Genomic DNA, 13,358 nt, shown 5'->3' with positions numbered 1-13,358 from the left:
CAGATATTATTGTAGGGCTATTTCTTTTGATTTGCACTAACCAATCAGTAGCAGGTTATGTATCGGCCACACTGGTGTCATTTTCAACTGTGTGTGTGTATATATATATATAAAGAAAAACACAAAATTCAGGTGAAATGCATGTGAAACTGAAAGTAAATGGAAAAACTTCTTAACAGGCAGGAATCTTACCACAAATCTGCAGCACAGATGAAGTGCAGCTCACAGTTCCAAACAGAGCAAGGCTGGCTTCAGTTTTTAGATGTTTATGTTGCAAAACTCTATCAGCTACGTTACCACTCGTCACAGCGGTCTGTACTCTCAGACAGTTGCGAGCAGGTTATGCCAGTGTCAATCATTGGGCAGTGTTGATCTGATAAGTTAGGCCTATACATTTATATTTCACTGCGTGAGAAAATTAATGTGTGGCTTGACAACATGTGAAAAATTTAATTTGTCTCGCGAGACAGCTTTTTACCTGACCTTGTCACCACTTAATCTCCCAAGATCTCGTGGTGTGAGATGTCATCACACTCCCAGTAAATTATACTGTATATAAATTGTACATATACTCACTCTATTCATATATTTAATACCGTACATAATTAGTCATTTAGTGCTGAAACCTCATATTACCGTATATCCTGCTTCTTCATGTTATTATTTTTTAAGTTATATATTCAGACAAATCTTCATTAACTAGCATTTTTTGGAGGTAGGAATCGTCATCCTGCTGTCAATCAATAGCTTTGTTTTTCTGTCTTTTTACCCATCAGATGTGGAGTCATCACTGTGACCAGTGAAATTAAATATGTCTTTAACTGTGACCAGATGGAAGGACGTTACGTCAATGTTTTCATCCGTGGTGTAGGAAGGCGACTTCAGCTTTGTGAGGTCAAAGTGTACGCCACTACAACCCTTACAGGAAGTAATGCAGCACTGAGCAATGGCCTCTAAATAGTTGGTTCAATTATGCCATGATTTCTGTGTGAACATAATGCGGTAAAAATTGACACAATATTGTTTAGTGTTATTGATCTTTAGATTTACAAAACAACTTAATTGAAGAAACCAGTGTGTCCATGTTCAGCTTTCTGCTTGCTCAGACATCAATGGTTTCCAGTCCGTGCGTGATAAAATTTTCTTTGGAGTTCAAAATATATATACTTTTTCATATGTATTCATTTTTCGAAACACTAACAATCAGAGTAATGTTTGTGAAAATGTCAAGACATCTGAAACAATATAACACACAGGGAAGCAAAGCAAATAGTATTGTACAGGAAAGATAACAAGCTTCAGTAACATACTGTAACAAAAGCTTTCTATCCACACTCAAGGCAAAAACTACCAAGAAAAAAGTAAGTAAGATGCATGCAACATAACCTTACCGCAACAAAATGTGGAAAAATGTGTTTAATTGTGTAAAAAAAAAAAGTGTAATTTTTTTATACTGCCACAAAACAAAGAAGTGATTCAGAAATCCCATAAACACAGAAACTACAGCTATTTTTCCAAAATTCAAATCTTTACTTAAATTCCATCATCAGGTATAAATACATGTTATATGTGTCTAATACTTTGGTTTGATTTACAATTAGCAATCTGGCCTCGAAGATCTGCTAGCTTGGCTGTAGAGTATTTTGCCTTGTTGAACTGTACTTCAGTATTCACTAAGTGCTGTGTTTCTCCAAATGAATCAGTAACTGGTTCTTACTGAATACATTTTTTCACAAATGTCTTCATGGCACGCCTGTCAGCCAATGTGGCACCAAGAGGAGTAGCCACACAGTCTGGAGAACCAGATTCTGCAGCAACTGCTCCACAAATGGCCATTGATGAAGACACTGGGAAGGATCCACAAAGCACCTGTGCTTCAGTTCCACTGCAAGACAACCCCTGGTGGCAACTGGACCTGAGGACTATCTACAAAATAACAGCTGTGTCTGTCACCAGCATCAGCGCCTGCTGCTCAGAGGAGCTGGACGGTGCTGAGATCCGCATCGGTCTCAAGAATGACACCAGCAACCAGAGGTGCAAGAAAAAAAGAGTACTTACTTGCTGTAGAAGTACTAGTACTTATCAGCCTTTGATTCTCTCTTTGGTTTCATACTTACATTTCAGGTGTGCCATCATCTCCATTGCAACGGGACAGAGCAAATACAACTACCAGTGTGGAATAATGGAAGGTCGCTTTGTCCATGTTGTTCTTCCTGGACTACAGAAGAATTTGACAGTTTGTGAAGTACAGGTGTATGGGACTGTGCTTGGTAAGCTCCGCACATCATAAAGAATGAAATGTTTTTTGCACTTCACAAAATATGTTTATGTCACAGGTAGGCATGGGCCTGTATGAGATTTTGACAGTATGTTACCCATATGGTTACACGGTATTGTGGTATTGCGATTTAAGGCCTAAAATTTATTATTTTGAAATATCTAGGTAAAAAATATCAACTTTTTTCCACTTAACACAATATGTTTAATTTTTAAGCAACAACAATACTATACTGCTAGAATAATATCAAATAATGGCATAAAATTGATTATTGTTATTTTAGTGTCAATGTACATACACATAAGGGGAGAGAGAGCAACCTCAGCATTTTTTCTTTTCTTTTTTTCATGTCGTGATTTTGAATAGATGTAGCCTACACAATGGTGGAAGTATAGACTCGATACCACCTAAATTTAATCATTGTACTAAATCGCAGATATGTAGTACTCTTGCCACTGTGAAGTAACGTGTGGGGTGAAATTACCTGATGTTAGCTAGTTAATTAGCCATTATCCTCAGATGCAAGCCAATAGTATTTATTTCACCACTGCTACATAAGCTAACTCTCTTAGCTTGTTGCAAATGTTTCAAATAGTTCAAGATAGTGTTACCTTAAATTTAACGTAGAGTGAAGGGTTCAGGACTGCTCGCACCAACCGGCGGGTAGGGGTCGTGTAACCAGTGTTGGGCTGCAAGTAGCGCCGTTACTAGTTAAACTACATTTCTCAGCCCCTCGGTGGTAGCGTTGCTATTTTCTCAATCAAATAGCTTTTCAGTAATGAAGCTCGTTTATTGCCTGAGTAGCGCGGTAGCTTCCACACATGCTACATTTTCTCAAACATTTCTGAAGGATCAGTAAGTGACGCCACCGCTACACATGGACCTGTATTTGCAGCCGGCGGAAGCGCTTCCGTGTGACGGTGACATCACGTACCGATTCTTGGGCTGATGTCTGCAGGGGAATAAAGACATGCCTGACTGAGTTTACTTTCTATTGTGATAGTTACTGTAACACCTCTTGTGAGAAGGATCAGGGTCCAGCCTGGACACCTCTTCAACTAGTGAGGAGGAAACTTTGATATGTAGTGACAGAAACTTATATATACATATATATAAGTGACCTAACTATAAAATATTAAAAAATTATAAGTAGCCTAGATGTAGCTAAACTACTTTTGCCACATTGCTGTAGCTTAGCTTGCTACATTTCACTGGGGGGTAGCTTCTGTGTAGGGAAGCTTCATTTAATGTGGAGTAGCTAGTAGCTTAGCTCACTACATTTTCTAAGTAGCTTGCCCAACACTGCGTGTAACTCTATACGATGCACACAGGGTATTCCAGGTATGGGAGCTGAGCATTTCACCTCATTGGTTGGGCATGTCATTTTGAAAGAGCCATGTCTTTCACTACAAAAACAACAACAAAACCTAACCCTACAACAAAATGGACAAAGATTTTCACCTTTTTACTCACTGACTTTTTCAGGTACATGGTAACATTGTAAAAATATATTATTCTATTTATACTATTTCTAGCTTTTATCTTTTTAACAGTGAGTCCTGTGAAACAGTTGTAAAGCACACACTGCACATCCATTTAAAGGTCTTAATGAAAGAGTAAGTTGTTTTTTTTTTGTTAGTTTTTTTTTAAACCTGTCCTGCCCAGCAGCCTGGTATAGAGTATGATGAGCTGGATACCATATTGTGCCAGACAGATTTTACTTTAACAAGAGAGTATTAAAATACTCTTTTGTCTGTTTTATTATTTATTTAATTATGTATTGATTTGTCACTGGGCTGGACAGGGGGGCAGATATGGAGATGGGGGACACAGACAGACAGCACAGAGAAAGGACAACAACTGTAAGAGAAGGCGGATGGAGGGTGGGGACAACAGGGAATAGCAGAGGGAAACACCAATTGCAGAAAGTAACGAAACCTATAGCAATAGAACAGAGAGGGGAGCTTGGGGAGGAGAAAAACAACAAACAAACACAAACAAACACAAACAAACACAAACAAACAAACAAACAATAAAAATAATAATAATAGTAAAAGACAACCAGCCGAACAGCAGCAATAAACAGCTGACATAGTATGACAACTAAGAGAAAAATGAAAACAAGAAACAGTCACACACACTAAATAAGCAACACAGCACAGCCAGGAGAGCTGGAATAATAACAATTAATTTAAATAAGTAACTGAAAGAAAAGCATCAGGAATAATTCTAATAGGGACAACATAAGAAACCCAAGAAAAAATAACAATAAATACAAAGATTCCCAGATGCACCGTGATGCAAATGCGGAAGACCCCGACCCAAATGCCAGTTGACAACGCAATGCCGACGGAACGGAACCCGCGGAAGAGCAGCACCCGGACTGACCGTGGCGCGCACACAACATAAACCAGTGCTCCCCCCCACCCAGCACCCTACCGCTGCGCAGCGAACAACCAAAACGCCCAAATGCCATGCAATTATCAACACCAATGCACAAATGAGGAGCCCAACGCGCACACTGCGCGAGCACGGCAACACCCAATGCCCAGCACCCCCCTGCGAATCCCGCGTGCGAGGTCGGGCAAATGAGAGAGAGAGCGAGCGGAAGAACACAACAGCGAAAGCCAGTGGAGAGAAACACCAGCAGCAAGTCCCAGCCCAGCAGCAAACCCGCCGCGCAGGTCTCCGTGCACCCGCCAATAAAAGTCCGCCGTCCCCCCCAACTAAGGCCGCCTAGGCCGGAAATGCCTCCCCCGGACTCCAATGCACAAATTAAACGCCCAGCAGCCATCCAGAGACCCTGCCCAGGGAAAAAGCACAATGCATCAACATGCATCGACAATCACCCTACAATCCCACTGCAGCCCTCCAAACCGCAACCGGATCAACCCGCGCAGTGCCCAGAGACCCCCACCCCCAGAAGCCAGGGCACCCCATGACCCCCCCAAAGCGCATGTCCCGGGGGAAGCTGTATCCTGCCCCGAGGAAGAACAGCAGAACGGCATGCCTGGAAGCTCCCCGCACCAGGGACAAACAGCTTTTTCCTGTGTGGGTCACGTCATTTTCTGTTCACACTACACAACTTGCCGTCTTGTGACAGGAGTCTTGAAGTTGTTGTGGCATTCACACTATGTGAATGATAGGTGACAAGGGGTCACATCCTACATAAGCTGACAGCGACTGTGTCATTCGACGCTGGTCTCCAAACCACATTTTGTCAAGAAAACACACCTGAAATGTGAAACAGAAAATGACGTGACCTACACAGGAAAAAGCTGTTGTTTGTTATAATAAAGATACCAATTATAAAGACAAAAAAATATGGGTGAATGAATGCATTAGCGCATGCAGGTAGCAGAGATTGTCTGAGCTACAGAGAGAGCTGGAGGGAAGTGAAACGTGTTTTGCGGTAAAAAAGTAGCTGCCTGCTCTGCCAGCTACCTGCTCTCATTGGCTGGATGTGGATGTCGAGTCGTCCGACTCTTCTAGATATTTGGCATGCTAGATATCTGGCAGACGTCGGCGATGTGGCAGTCATGCGTCGGGGAGCCATTTTGATGCGTCATTGAGTAGTTCACACATAACGACTGATGACTGCCAATCAACCGCTTATTTACTCCCGATCATAGCCTGACGGTTGCCGAGCTAGCTGAGCGGCAAATCAGGCTAAAATCGTGTAGTGTGAACTAGGCTTTAATAACCCCTGAAAATCCCCAGCAACTTAACTTCTCACTTGGATGCAGTGTACAAGTGTACTTCAGGACCTCACCACATCACTGTTGGGTGTGGTAACAAACAACAAACCAGCAGTGAAACAGGCTAGAAACTCTTTAAAAGAGAGGGCACCTAAACACGGGTTTTTAGATTGCTGTTACTCTTTAAGGAAAAAACATGACCTTTTAAGTTTAACCACACAGATGCAAATGTGCAAACCATTTACAGTACATATGTTGCAGAAAGCCTGGAATTGGATACGATTAATGTTTAGTCTTCCTTAAAGAGAACGCACAAAACTTAACAATAGCTTTTCCAAATTCATTTTCTTTTACTACAATGTCAAATTTTATAAAATAGCAACAACGTAAAACCAACAACCAGCAGCCTTTGTTATATTTCTGCCTGTAACGGGTAATATTACTAATATATTTTGTTGATCATTTCTAATTTAATTTTTTAAACTCATTTATCTTCACTAGAAAATGTGGCTTTGAGAGGAGTGGCTTATCAGTCTTCCCTAAGGTGGAAAACCACAGGTCAAGCAAGCAACGTTATTGATGGCCGTCAGTTTTCAACTTGCAGTGTAACTGAAGACATACCTGGTCAGTGGGTACAAGTGGATCTATTGGCTCCCTACAATGTGACTGTGATACAGCTTGCCTTCAGTGAGGACTGCTGCTATGGTGATATGGTCCAAGTGGATGGCAAAAGGTAAATATACGGTCAGACAAAGTTGGATGAATGCTTTGCCCATTATGCTGATATTTATATTATGTGAAGACTGTCCTTCCAAGAAAATCTACAGACTCAGCAGCAATTGCAAATGCCCAAAAAATTCCGTTAACCTTCAAGTAACAAAGCTCTCTAGTGACTACAGGATTAATTACTCTTGTGAACTGATGTTGGTACGTAAAAATTGAAGAGAGAAGATTTACCCTGTTTGAACATTTAAAGGGGGCATTTTGTTGCCATAAGACTGTCCGACAGCGTGTTTGAACAGTATCATGTAAGCAGTTTCATTGTTTAATAACTTTTTAGAACAGAATTTATAGGACTTACAGGCCAAATTGTTGTCCAGTTCTCTACTGAGCTACCTTCTATAGCTCAATAAACTCCCCACTGGAAGGGTTTCAGGACAACTACGGCGGATACAACTCGAGTTTCATTATGGGCTTTATTGTGCACACATACACAATACTCGTCCACAAACTAGGTAGCCTGAATGCTACCGCTATGATATCTGTTAGTCTAGTTAGTTTTGTTAGGTTGTAAACCTGCAATGAAAACACAAACACCAGAATTACCTAATAATATTACCCAGTCATGTGATATTAATTTTTCATCTGAATTACTAGCCATGCTAGTTTAGTCACTTACCAGTCCTGAACATCAACTAAATGAAAATGAAACCTAAAGGTGAAACGCCTGCGCACTGTACCTAATGAAGCATACACAGAAAATATAGTCTGGAGACTAGGAATAATAATAAACCTTTAACCTAGCAAGAAGATAACATATATGGCTTCGTTTGGAATAAGTCGTTAAAAGTACACACTTATTTCTCGGATACTCCAGAACATAATAATAACACCCATCACTTATGATATATATGTAAACCACTAATTATACCTGCTGGAAAGTTGTCGACACTGTTACTAATGATGTAATTTTGTATGTATGTAAACTGACGTCCAAAGTGTTACATCACTTTATCCATTGTCTCCAAATTGTGACAATTTTTATTAAAGTCATCTTTTGGTCTCTGGTAGATAGTGCAGTTACAAGAGCACAAATAATACATGAATATGTTTAAATAAAATATGTATAATAAAATGAGTGAAGGTACAAGAAATGTCATGTGCACCTTCTTTGTTTGTTTATCTCTTTTTCAGCTGCAGGGTCATCTCCAGTTCACAATCTCTGGTGACTGTGGATTGTGGTGGAATTGTGGGTCGGTATGTGACTGTGAACCATCCTGATATACCACTGTCTCTGTGTGAGGTGGAGGTCTACAGCACTTTGAAGAATCCTTACAACATAGCCCCTCAGCAGCCGCCGGCCCATGGTACACAGATTATGCAGTTTTATGAAATCCTTGCAATGCAAAACTGGAAATAGAAGGTCATCACATTTGCAGATGATACTATTATTTACATTATAATCTCTATGACAATAGTTCTGCTGAAACAGTCAGTTCTTTAAAATTAACTTTTACTGTCCTGATTTCTTTTTCTTTGTTTTTAGCTTTTTATTATTTTCCATTTAACTCTTTTAACCCCGATTGTAACATTGTACTTTTATTATATTTTATGTTGCTTTTAAACTTTTACATATTTCCCTGTTGCTTTTATGTTTTATGTAAAGCACTTTGAATTACCTTGTTGTTAAATTGTGCTATACAAATAAACTTGCCTTGCAGTGCCTTGCCTTTGTTAGCTAATGTGGTGGTAGTGGCCGATTCCATGCTGATGATATATTTTCCATTCATAAATGCAAATTGCTATTTCAAAATAAAGATTTAACTTTTAGCCCTTTTATAAATGCCACAGTCATGCTAAGTAATTGCACTCAATTATTTAAGATTAATCTCTACTTCAATCGTTTTCACAGGCAATCATGCCAGGCCTTCATTGCTACATCATCCATTCACAAATAAAATTAGTGGATTTTTTTTTTCTACCAACAGATTACTGCTTCTTCGATTCCTGTAGCCGTGACTACGTTCTCATTTACAGTGAACCTATAACATGGTTTGAAGCCCAGACCTACTGCAGAGATATGTACACTGATCTGGCCACCATCAGCAACGTTCAGGACATGAATAGAGTCATAGACAAAATGGAGAATGACTTCCACGATTTTTGGATTGGGCTGTATGAAGATGTCTTAACCTGGAAGTGGTCTTTGTCAGATGAGGGTTACTATGGAGATGGTGAAGATGAGTTCAGGAATTGGGATGTCGGTGAGCCCAGCAAGACCGCCATCCAGCACTGTGCTTGCATACAACAAACGGGTGAATGGAAAGACCTGGACTGTGACATACCTAATTACTTCTTATGCTTTGATGGTAATATTATGGAAAATATTATTCACATGTGTTACCAAAGTAAATGTGGTTGATGAGCTGGTCACTATAGGCATTTGTCTTGTTAAACATTAAAGTTCATGAATATATTTTTGTACATACAAAATGATAAATTAATTAAATGTCTTGAGGGTAGGAAGTGAATTTAAAAAATTTTTGAAACATACACTGCAATGTTACATGTATGTGTAGGACATGTGCGTACCAAACCAGTGATATAGTCCTTCAAATTATCTTGCAAAACAATATCATAATAATGAAAACACTGTAATTAGTTGGCTTATTACAATTGCTCCCACACCAACAACTACTACTTTACCACAAGGTAAAGCACCACTGTGTGGAATTTTATTAAAAAAAAAAGAGTATGTGTTGGTACATCATGATTATTTCTTTATTCACAGGCAGAGATGGGGCACCAGCAACAAAGATTCTCGTGGAAACACCTATGATGTGGGCCGATGCACAGCTCTACTGCAGGGAGTACCACACAGACCTGCTCAGTGTGAGGAACCAGGCTGAGAACCAGGAAATCCAGATCATGGTGCCGGCAGGAAAGCTGGCATGGATCGGCCTGTTTGGAGACTCCTGGAAGTGGTCTGATGGGAGTATCTCCACATTCAGATACCAGGGTCTGAAACCCCCAACAAACGTAGGAGAGGGTCCGAACTGTGCTTACATTGACAGAAAATGGAGCGTAAGATCCTGCAACACCAAATCTATGTTTCTTTGCCAATGTAAGTGTTATACGAGTTTATGCTTTAAATTACTCCTTAAGCAAAACATGAATTAGTTGATTTACAAAAAGTTAAATTTCAAGTAAAAATTTCAAAACCTTTGCTTATTGAAACTTCCAATGTGAGGATTTACTGCTTTTCTGTGTTTTGCATCGTTATTAAGTAAATGCTTTTGGTTGGTTGAAAAATGTAATTGACATTTTTCAATGTAAGTTCTTTTTATAAACTAAATTATTTAGTTAATTGAAAAAAATATTGCTAACAGTTAAAATTCATAAGTAGTTGCAGCTCTACTGCAAATTTAAAAAGTTTATTAAGAAAGTATTTTTTTTCTTTCAGTACCAGTCTATTATTCTTTGTTATTCTTTGTTGCTGCTTACCCAGAATTCATGCTTGATGAAAAATTATGATTTTCTAGAGTAAATTAACATATTTGAAAGTAAAACCACTTTTTTACCCTTGTGAAATGGATTAAATTTGCCAGGCATTCAGCATTTTACTGTTCACATTTTCGAAAAATGTATTTAATTTATTTTCAAAGTGCATTGAAATGAACCTGAACCAATGGCTGCTTGGGGGATGGAAAATTATTCCTAAAACTCAGTTTATGATTAAAAAAATTTGTCATCAATAAACTGAGCCATGCTAAACAAATGGTATGGTAAAATATTACATAACATAACAGCTATCACATCAGCAACCATTTTTCAGACTTTAAGAAGAGATCTGTCGTGAAGATCAGCACTGACTTTGACATGAGTGACCCGGTCATCCAACAACAAATCTTAAAGCAGGTGAGAAAGAGATATTTTAATGGGATATTGTGTCATATGTACCTTCGTAAAGTCTATCACTGTGAGAGGGCATGGCGTGGAAGGTAAAACTTATTCATCATAACATTTTATGTATAGGAATTCCAAATTCTGATAATAGACCCCTGTAACAGTGTTAGTAGTTATGATGAAGCAATTAGTAATTAATAGTTTGTAAGAGCCATATCTATTAATATCCAAGTTGCTCATTATTAAAGTTATTAGAAATGTAAAGACAGATTTTTGTGAATGCTTCCTAGCTGGAGGCAAAGATGAAAAGCAAGGGGATCAGTGACTTCAAAATCCGCTGGAAGACGTCAGGACGAGTTTCACGCAAGACTGAAGACAACACAGTAAGACTTTAATGTCATGTTTACTTCCTTTCTTTTTGTTATAGTAATTTTTTCTACACTTTTTAAAAAGATAATAAAATTAGTGAAAACAAAGTCAAGGCAATGGCTAACATAATCATATTTTCATCTTTATAGCAAATCCAGTTTGGACCAAATAAGTACACAGAAGTCAAAACAAAGGAGGTACTGTAAACTAATTTCTGAATTTTAATATAATTTAGAATTTAAATTTCTAGTTTTCTTGGTCTTTGTCTTGATTTAAAAACATTATACTTTAATGTTTGTGAAGTTGGTCCTTGTTTCATGTGCTGTTTTCTCACTTTTTCTCTTTACTTTTTCACCTCTTTTTTTTTAAAGTGCTTTGTAACTTTTACTATATTGAGAAGTTCTGCATGATTAGAGTTTGTCTATTTACTGACCAGGTTAAAGCCAGAACACTGGCCCACTGTTTCTGTTGTTTCTGCTGACTTGATGCCAAGTCATATTCAATTTATTTGACTTGTGCAAGTTTTGGCATAGCAGTAAAAGATGTAAAGGGAAATATGTTCATAAGCAGGGAAGTGTAAAAGTACACACATACACATACTCACTGTGTATTTAATGTATTTTCCATGTAAATATACAATGTAGGAATATATCTAATAATAATTCACCTTATTATCTTGTGGTGTTGTTCCCAATCTTTCGATTGACATAATAACACAACCATGTGTTAGTCTTTGACTCTCAGTACCACCAACAATATGGTCTTAGGCTCAAAAGGTGTATTCTGTGCTTTTCTACATGTTTACCTGTAGAGGGAGTCAGACTATAGAGTGTGTGTGCTGTCTTTTCTCCAACAGGTGTGTGACACCGGAGGGAGCTGAATCAAGAGTCCTGCCACTCTGACTGGGCTGAAGCTGAACAATGTGGACCAGTGGACTGTGTGTACTGGATGGTAAAAACAGGAAAGCTGATAAAGATGAAAATGTATTTGTAAACAAACGCTTTGTTTTTACCCCCTTCTTTTTAATTTACTCACTGTAACTGTATACAAGGTTTCTTTTAAAGTAACTCTGGCTGTGTGCTAACATTTCATTTTTAACTGAGCCACATTAATCTTACTCAGTCAATTATGACTAAATTAAGGAAGGTTGAAGCTGTCATTTTTTGCATTCAAAGAAATTGTGTGAGAAAACAAATCTTTCTGCTAAAGGTCCACTATGGAAGCAGCAGCTGATGCACATAAAAATGAATACTTTGACATTATGGAAAACAGGCTAATTTACTTCTTGCTGAGAGTCAGATAATATGATTCTTTCACTCTCCTGTTTGTACAATAATTAAGAAGCTGTAGCCAGTAGCCAGTTAGCTTAGCTCTGTCCGGTAACGCACAGCATTTTTATGACTATTTGACTTAGGAAATATTTCTGAAAAGATGCATTTTAAGGTTTAAAATATTTATCGGTTTGCTTATGAAAATGTTTATAATACTGAGTGTAAATAAAAATGAAACCACAAAATGTACACACAACAATTATATAATTGTTTGCTGTGTCTCATCTCATTTCTTAGGACAAATTGCTTGTATTATTATTATTATTAGTAGTTTTAAACCACTGTGTGTGATACCAGTTTTTGTTCAACTTGTCTATGTTTTACATTGATTGCTGTAAATCCTGCATTGAAAACTGCTATACAAATATTATCATCATTATTACTATATTTAAATTCTTGGAAATGTCAGTAGTGTGAGGGTAGGATAGCATAAGTGTACACAATTATTAACAGCAATAAAGCAATAAACAAACACTGATTTTGAGGTTTTACTTTCAGATATAATTATTGATTAAAAAATCTAAATATCAGGTGGGGAGATTTGTCATTTCGATGCTCTGCCTCTCTCCTTATCACATAAATCTTCCATCCCAGCTTGTGTGGAGGTGAGTTGTGATCAACGAAAGACTTAGCTACCTGTGCCTCGAGTTTACTGCTAATTAGCCAAAAGACAAAATATAGTCAACTAGTATCTGGCTAACATGCATAATGAGCTACTAGCTAATGTAATAAGTTGGCTAAAGTTCAGCTTAGGCAATATCATGGCCATACAGGCTGTACATGTACATACTTGTACCTAATGGAGACACTACAGGTGAGTACAGTAAAATGTAGCCTATGTCATCACAATCGACACATTGATATGGAAATTAGGTTAACTAATTAAAATGCGCAAATTTGCCAACATTTGCCAAGGCAGGTGAATAAGATAAACAAAATAACTAAACCATATCACCACAGAACTTACGCAGTTAATTACTGACATGTTACGTTCAAATATGCAGATTAAATTTACATTTAGCTGATGCTTTTATCCAAAGTGTCTTACAATTGCTA

General features: G+C 38.1%; 1 protein-coding gene across 1 annotated transcript; it reads left to right on the top strand.

Moving 5' to 3' along the window:
- The first annotated feature begins 1,744 nt into the window (after nt 1-1,744).
- Nucleotides 1,745-12,639, top strand: LOC123979864. Its single transcript, XM_046063972.1, has 10 exons — nt 1,745-2,034; nt 2,125-2,270; nt 6,478-6,709; nt 7,891-8,063; nt 8,685-9,065; nt 9,488-9,820; nt 10,532-10,614; nt 10,893-10,985; nt 11,121-11,168; nt 11,828-12,639. The coding sequence occupies exons 1-10, from the start codon at nt 1,745-1,747 to the stop codon at nt 11,849-11,851; spliced, it is 1,803 nt and encodes a 600-aa protein (XP_045919928.1). The 3' UTR covers nt 11,852-12,639.
- The last annotated feature ends 719 nt before the right edge of the window (nt 12,640-13,358 follow it).

Source organism: Micropterus dolomieu, linkage group LG12 (genome assembly GCF_021292245.1).
Source record: "Micropterus dolomieu isolate WLL.071019.BEF.003 ecotype Adirondacks linkage group LG12, ASM2129224v1, whole genome shotgun sequence".
NCBI lineage: Eukaryota > Metazoa > Chordata > Actinopteri > Centrarchiformes > Centrarchidae > Micropterus > Micropterus dolomieu.
This window is presented reverse-complemented; position numbering and strand designations above follow the sequence as displayed.